Source organism: Octodon degus, unplaced genomic scaffold, assembly GCF_000260255.1.
Source record: "Octodon degus isolate 3935 unplaced genomic scaffold, OctDeg1.0 scaffold00352, whole genome shotgun sequence".
NCBI lineage: Eukaryota > Metazoa > Chordata > Mammalia > Rodentia > Octodontidae > Octodon > Octodon degus.
Genome location: NW_004524928.1, coordinates 81,422 through 88,709, shown reverse-complemented (window position 1 = coordinate 88,709; position 7,288 = coordinate 81,422). Strand labels below are relative to the sequence as shown.

The 7,288-nt window shown below is 46.0% G+C and overlaps 1 protein-coding gene and 1 pseudogene across 1 annotated transcript; both read right to left on the bottom strand.

Annotated features, from left to right (window-relative positions):
* Positions 1 to 2,445: 2,445 nt before the first annotated feature.
* Positions 2,446 to 2,961, bottom strand: LOC101562314 (ribonuclease pancreatic-like). Its single transcript, XM_004648064.2, has one exon. It carries the CDS (start codon positions 2,959 to 2,961, stop codon positions 2,491 to 2,493), a length of 471 nt encoding a protein of 156 aa, XP_004648121.1. The 3' UTR covers positions 2,446 to 2,490.
* A 3,322-nt stretch (positions 2,962 to 6,283) lies between these two features.
* LOC101572942 lies at positions 6,284 to 6,932 on the bottom strand (annotated as a pseudogene).
* Positions 6,933 to 7,288: the final 356 nt, after the last annotated feature.

The following is a 7,288-nucleotide window of genomic DNA, read 5'->3' as shown; positions in this document are numbered from 1 at the left end:
ATAACTGCATGTGTGTCCCAGAGTTCAATCTCTATGCACAGGAGATGTAGTCCATGTCTGTGAACCGTTAATGAGATTCCAACTGTACAAGGTTCCTGAAGGTCAGGGTGCTCTTCACTGGGAATTGAAATCAGGTCCTTCACACAGAGCTACATCCCCTGCCTTTGTTTTGTGAGTTTCACAGTTTTGAGGGGCGGGTCTTGCTAAGTTGCTAGCCTGGGCTGGCAAGTCCCTTGCTTTAGTGTCCCCCATTACAGGTCTGGGACATTGTGTCATTGTGCTTTGCTTTTTTTCTTTGGACAGGGTCTCTCTGCGTTGCTTAGGGTGGCTTAGAATTTGCTGTCCTGCCTCACCTCAAAGTGCTGTGATTACAAGCACGTGACACGACGCTCAGCTCTTCACTCTCACTTCCATATCAGGGCTGCTCTGCATCACTGTGAGGTAGCTGGCTGAGTCCTCCTGGCTCCTACATGGAAAAGGGAGAAGCAGGGGTGGATGGGAGGCCGGTAGGGCACAGGGGCAGCCGGTGTTCGTGTTGTCAGTGCTCAGCTGCTCAGCTGTGAGGAGTCAGGAGCAGCTGGGCCCTTGAGCTGGTCTCGCCTGTTGTCTGAGTCCAGACGGGCTGCTGTGACCAGCGCTTGGGATGGTCAGAGTCACTCACATGTCTGTGAGTGTGCACAGACAGACCTGAGCCAGGCACGGTGGCACAAACCTGTGGCTGCAGCACTTAGGAAGCTGAAGCAGGAGGTCTGCCTTGAGTTCGAGTCCAACCTGGGATACATAGTGAGTCCAGTCCAGCCTGAATTATATAGCCAGACCCTCTCCAAAAAACAAAACAGAACAAAAAACGAAACAGAAAAAAATCAAAGCCAAACAAACCCCCAAAACCAAAATTAAAAACAAAACAAGCAAATAGTCAGACCAGAGCTGGTCTTTCTCATTGGAAGTCGGGCTTTTTCCTGGTTCATGAGCCTGTCTAATGACACACAGACACTCACAGAGGATCAAATGCAATGATCATGAGAAGAGGGCGACCTAATCCAGTCCTTTTGCTGCCCTCAGGAGTGCTACCACGAACTGTGAGGGTTGAGTCACTGGCCAAGTGTACAGAGGTCTGTAGGTGGTCACCAGAAGGGAGGCAGCTCTCTCCAGCTTTGGGAAAGAAGGGAGACTGGGGAACTGCTTGATGAATTAAACTCTCAGCAGAAAGGCTAAAGAGTCCTGAGCTCAGGTCCCAGATGTGCTGCTAGCTGGGGACCATGAGCCAGTCTTTCAATAATTGGGCAAGGTCAGGGCTGGCAATCATGTGCCCTGTATGCTTCAGTTAGTGGTGTGGTTCAATCACAGCACAGCATAGATTTTTTTCTATAGCTATCCAAACAGGTATTTTCTTTCTTTCTTTTTTTTTTTTTTTTTTGGTGGAATTGGGGATTGGACTCAGACCCTTGTGCTTGCCAGGCAAGCGCTTATTCTACTGAGCCATCTCCTTGGCCCCCAAGCAGGTATTTTCAATACTGTGGAGCATAAGCTGTACTCCATGGCCTCGGGTTTCCTTGAGTTCTGAAGATTAAGGTTCTGACTTACCAAGTGACAGGCATGTTTCTGATGTGGAAGTAGCTGACTCAACAACAACAACAGCAACAACAACAACGACAGGCAGGACTGCATGCCCTCCTCACAAGAAGAATGTGCACGGTCTTCCTGTGGCCATGCTCTTCCTCTTTCTGTGTCTAAGAATTATGACACTTGAGCTTTACCTTTGTCAGTTTACCCAGAACTGTCATGTCCATGTTTGTGGATGCCTTTTATCTGAAACAGCACTCATCTAAAAGTTTCATATTTGACATCAAGGAATCAAGAAGAAAAGGAATTTTCTTTCTTTATGTTTTTGGTTGCTACAGGGTCTCACTACACAGCTCAGACTCCTAGTGATCCTCCTGTTTTCAGCCTCCCCAGCCCTGGGATTACAGGCATTCCTCACCACTGCTGGGTCACCAGCTCAGTGCATCCGGGGGCAGGGCTGGAGTAGCATGTGGTGCTAGGGATTGAACCTCGGTCCCTGTGCTTGCCTAAGTACGCACTTAGTCTGCAGAGCTGTCTTGCTGGCCCGAGAAAGGGAATGACACTAAAATCTACAAGTGAGTGGTGAGGGCCATTTAATTTCTCATGTTGCTATTCACCAAAATGAATCAGATTCACATGTCTTCCCCCTGGCTGGAAAGCAACCTCAGAAACCATTCCTGCTCCAGCATTCCAGTGACTGCAACTATGTTTTATTGAAAGAAGCAGTGAAGGAGTTAATACAGGGCCCACAGCAGCTCCCACCCCTCAGCCCCGAAGCCATGCAGAAGCAGAATGTGAAAGAGTGAACCCTGTGTGTGGGACAGGAGCCCTAACTACTGTTATTTCTGTGGGGACAAGGAAAGAAGAGGGGAAAGGCAGGTGTTGAGTTGAAGGTAAGGGACGAGGTGGGTGTCTCGCTGCCCTGGCTTAGGCAGAGGCCTCCACAGAAGCATCGAAGTGGACCGGCACATACGGGTTCCCCTCACAGGCCACGATGATGCTCTTCTCCTCCTGGTGGGTGCGGTACGAGCAGTCGGGGTACTTGGAGCTGCCTGTGAGGCGGCAGTCTGTGATGTGCATGTTGGAGCTGCTCTGGTAGCAGTTGGGCTGCCCGTTCTTGCAGGGCACATTTTTCTGGAAGCAGACAGCCTGCATGTCTGCCAGGGGCTCATGGACGAAGGTGTTCACGGGCTTGCAGCGCCCCTGTGTCATCTTCCTGCTCTTCATCATTTCATTGCAGTAGTTGGGGTTGCTGGTGCGGGAGCTGCCTGAGTCCACGTGCTGCCGCCTGAACCTCATGGCCGAGGATTCTGGGTCCTGAGGAGGCTGGACCCACATCAGCCCCAGGAGCACCAGGATGAGCAGTGGGAACAGGACAAGGGACGTGTCCAGAGCCATGGCGAGCTCACTGTCCTGGAAGAGTGCAAATGAGAAAAGGAAAGAGGGGGCAGTGCACGCTTTCAGATATTGTACCCCAGCTCCCACCAGCTGCTCTGGCACAGTTTCCCTCTCCTGAGCCATTTCCCGAGGGATGCGACGCTCACACTAAACCTTATCTGGGTGTGTTTCTCTCCCACTAGTTAGAGAGAAACCGTCCTTCCTCTAGTTGGTGACCGACAATATCTGCCATAATCTAACCAGTGCTTCATTGAAACACTTTTATATAAAATGTGTTTGCAAAATAAAATGCATTTTGAGCTCAGAAGGCTAATGGATCACTTTGAAGAGACAATGAGGAAAATGTTATCACTGAGTTCTGGCCAGGACATCCATCATGATGGGTGGCAGAGCCTGGTGTCTTAGAGCATAAGAGAAACTCAGTGCCGCATGGGACACTGACATCACAAAGGGTTCTGCTGAATTCCACCCTGAGATGCTCGCTTCCCCCAGTTTGGGGCTCCTTCTCCTCCAGGCCCCTGACTTCTCTGTACCTGCCCATTCTTGCTCACCCTGGCCCTCCTCTACCCTGACTGGGGTTTGCGTGGCCAAAGCTTTTTTAGGTGCTAGTGAGAGCCCAAGCTTTCTCCATGTACTGAACCCCTCTGCTTCCTCTTCCCCAGCCCTCCAGCAGTGGATGCTCGTGAGACCTCCGCCCGCCCCGCCTACCTGTATCTGCTGACTGGAAGGTCAGTTTCTGCAATCTCTCTGTCCCAGGGCTGTGTACATTATACAGATGCAGAGGCATCTGGTTTCCATTAAAAGTGGGAGGAGCACCTGAGTCCCCTGCGATGAAAGCAAGGACATTGTCAGAGAAGGGCGGATATAGGCCCAGGCCATCTCCTCAGGTTTGCTGGGGGAGAGGGACTCTTCCTGTGGGACTCTCTCTCCCACGTGGCCCCCATGTGACCCTCATCTGTCTGCTGTTGCACAGGCAGCTGCAGAGAAACTAGGCAACACACACCGAGCAAGTCCTGTGGCCTCTTTGCCTGCCCTTGTCACCATTTTCACTCAGTCCTTTAGGAAGGGCAAATAGGGTGATTATGGGTGAGGGAAGCCATTTCTTTCTTTTTTTTTTTTTTCTCTTTAATAGATTTTATTTATTTATTTATTTATTTTGGAAATTTCCACTATTTAATTGGACCTTTTTCCATTTAAGAAATTTCAGTAATTCAAATTACCAGCCCAAGTTGAACAACTCACTTGAAACATAAATGAGACTATGATTATGAATTTAGTACAATGGAAAACATGTTCATATTAGAAAAACATTCTCTTTTTTTGCTGTTTATTGAATTTGCCTCAAAGTTGCTGATTATTTTATGAAGAAATGGAATAAGGGTTTTTTTTTTTTTGTTCCTCAAATGCCTTCAGGGCACTTTTGGCCAGCTGGAGCGTTGTGAGGTTTGAACTCCAGCAACCTGAGGCTGACAGCTTTGTGGAAGCAGCCACTTAGAGGACTGAGCTAGGGCCAGGCCCCCGCCATTTCTTTTCAGTCATCTTAAAAAGGTTTTTACACAGTTTCACATCTTCTCACAGAACTCCTGGGAGGAAAGGGGAGCAGGAGTTCTTTGTTTTCAGCCAAAAGCTGTCCTCTACCTGGAGAAGAAAGGGGAGAGGGTCTGGACTGAGGGGACAAGGAGGCTTCCAGGGTGAGCTCCCCCAGCCTGACCACTTTCCAGCCCTCCACCCACTCATGTGCAATGAGGATGTTGGGCAATTCTTATCTGCAGTGACCACTGATCTGTAGGTCAGACTTGCATGGCGAGACTAGAGAGAAACCCTAAAACCCAGTCCTACTGGAGAACACATGCAAAGGATGTGTTCCCTGGCACCAGGACTACCTTCCAGGAAGAGATCTATTTTTGCTGTGCTTTTATCACAGTGACTTTGTTTCATAATTTCAAGTCAGGGATTGTGATGCCTCCTGCCTTGCCTTTGTTGCCCAGGATTTCCTTTGTTCTTCTAGGTCTCCTCTTTCTCCCAATGAATTATAGGAAGTTATTTTCTCCAGTTCTGTGAGGTATGCTAGTGGTATTTTGGTCAGGATTGTATTAAATCTGTATAACAATTCTGGGAATATGGCCATTTTCGTGAGGTTGGTTCTTCCTATCCATGAGCAAGAGACATGTTTTCATTTTCTGCTATCCTCTTCAATCTTTTTTTTCAGAGTAGTATAATTTTCATCATATAAAAATTTTACTTCCTTTATTAGATTTATTTCCTAGTATTTCATTTTTTTTTGATGCTGTTGAGCAGGGTATATTTGCCTTAATTTCTGTCTCAAAAAGTTTTTTTGTGTATACAAGAATGCTATTGATTTTTACAAGTTGCTTGTATCCAGTTATGCTACTGATTTAGTTATTAACTCTAGCATTACTTTGGCAGAGTTTTTAGGGTCTTCTATACAGAGCATCATTTCATCTATGAGTAACGACATTTTCACTTCTTCCTTTCCTATCCTTATTCTTTTTTTTCACTCTCTTGTCTAACTTACATGTGTTGAACGATCTCTGCATTCCTGGCGTACAACTTAACTGGGGGCCCTGGGAGATAGCTCAATAGAATAAGTGCTTACCTGGCAAGTGCAAGGGCCTGAGTTCAATCCCTGGTTCTGCCTAAAACTCCCCCCCCAACAAGAACAACAACAAAAGAAACCAAAACAAAACATCTGATCATTGTGTATAATCCTCTTGATGATTTACTGCATTCTTTTGCTAGTATTTCTTAGGATTTTTCATCTATGTTCATTAGTGAGATTGGCCTGTAGTTATTTTCTTTTGGTTGTGTCTTTTTCTAGTTTTGGTATCAGGATAATACTTGCTTCTAGAAATGAGTTAAGGAGTATTACTTCTCTTTCAATGTTTTAAAAGAATTTGAAGAGTGTTTGCATTAGATCTTCTCTAAATTTCTTGTAGAATTCAGTGGTGAATCCACCAGGACCTGCACTTTTCTTTGTTGGTAAGTTTTAAAATTACATTTCAATCTCATTAACTGATATTGGATCATTGAAAATTTTTATATCTTCTTGATTCAGCTTTGGTACTTCATACATATGTAGGAATCTGTCCATTGCATTTGTGTTTTCCATTCTGTGAGAGTAGGGATTTTCTTTTCTTTTCTTTTCTTTTCTTTTTTTCTTTTCTTTTCTTTTCTTTTCTTTTCTTTTCTTTTCTTTCCTTTCTCTTTCTTTCTTTCTTTCTTTCTTTCTTTCTTTCTTTCTTTCTTTCTTTCTTTTTTTTCTTTCCTTCTTTTGGTAGCACTGATATTTATTAAGATGTGCCTAAATACAGGTGCTGGGGCTGCCCATAGTGCTCTTGATGTATAGGGCCCGGACATTCTGCCAATTCTTCTTGAGCAGTGACACCAGGAAGTGGACGGCAAGATGGATGTTGTACACAAGCTTGTCTTCTGTCATCTTCACGTGACCAGCAGCCACAGCCAGACCCAGGACCTTCTTCATCTGGAACTTGATCATGGACTTCACTTTGTCAACTTTGGCCACCGTGTTTTCATCGTGGGTCAGCAGGAAAGGGAACTTGCCAGGCTATTGAGGCTGGTTCCCAGGATTCGTGGGATCTTGGTCAGAGCCTCGGAGGCCAAAAAGGCATCGTACTTCTTGGCCAGTTTTTAACCAGCTTCTTATTCTTGTTGAGCTTCTTCACCTCCTCAATGTCCATGTGGGGGATGTCCACAGCCATGGACTCGTCCCAGAGCTGCTGGTCCTCCAGGACACACCCGGAGAACTTGGGGCGGGGCATGGATTTCAGCCTGACGGCCCCCAAGATGCGCTTGTCCTTCTGAGGGTTATAGTTCTTCAAGCTGATCTGCACCTCCACAGTCTCTAAAAACTTCTGGCGCTTGTGTTGGTTCCAGTGCAGGGCCTCGCGCACTGCCTGGTACAGGGTGTCGTGGGAGACTTTGCTGCTCATTATTCCTTGTGCTGAGGAAACCAGAAAAGTCCAGAGGAGAGATTTTCAAAGTCGGTTTTGATGATCTTCTGAATTCCCACAGGATATGTAGTGGCTTCACCATTATCATTCCCCGGTGCATGGATTTTAGTCTTTTAGTCATTTTATTCATTTTTTTTCAAAGAACCAACTCTTAGATTTATTAATTCTTTGTTTTGTTTTCCTGGTTTCTATTGCACTTATTTCTTCTCTGATCTTTTTCATTTTCTCCCTTGTATGGACTTTGGGTTGTCTTGCTCTTCTTTTCTGGAAGCTTGAGATGTAACATTAGGTTGTTTATTTGTGTTCATTCTGTTTTACTTGTGTGTGTGTATGTG

What these genes read in the sequence shown, in the direction of transcription:
- LOC101562314 (XM_004648064.2), bottom strand. Translation starts at nt 2,961, where the DNA reads ATGGCTCTGGACACGTCCCTTGTCCTGTTCCCACTGCTCATCCTGGTG.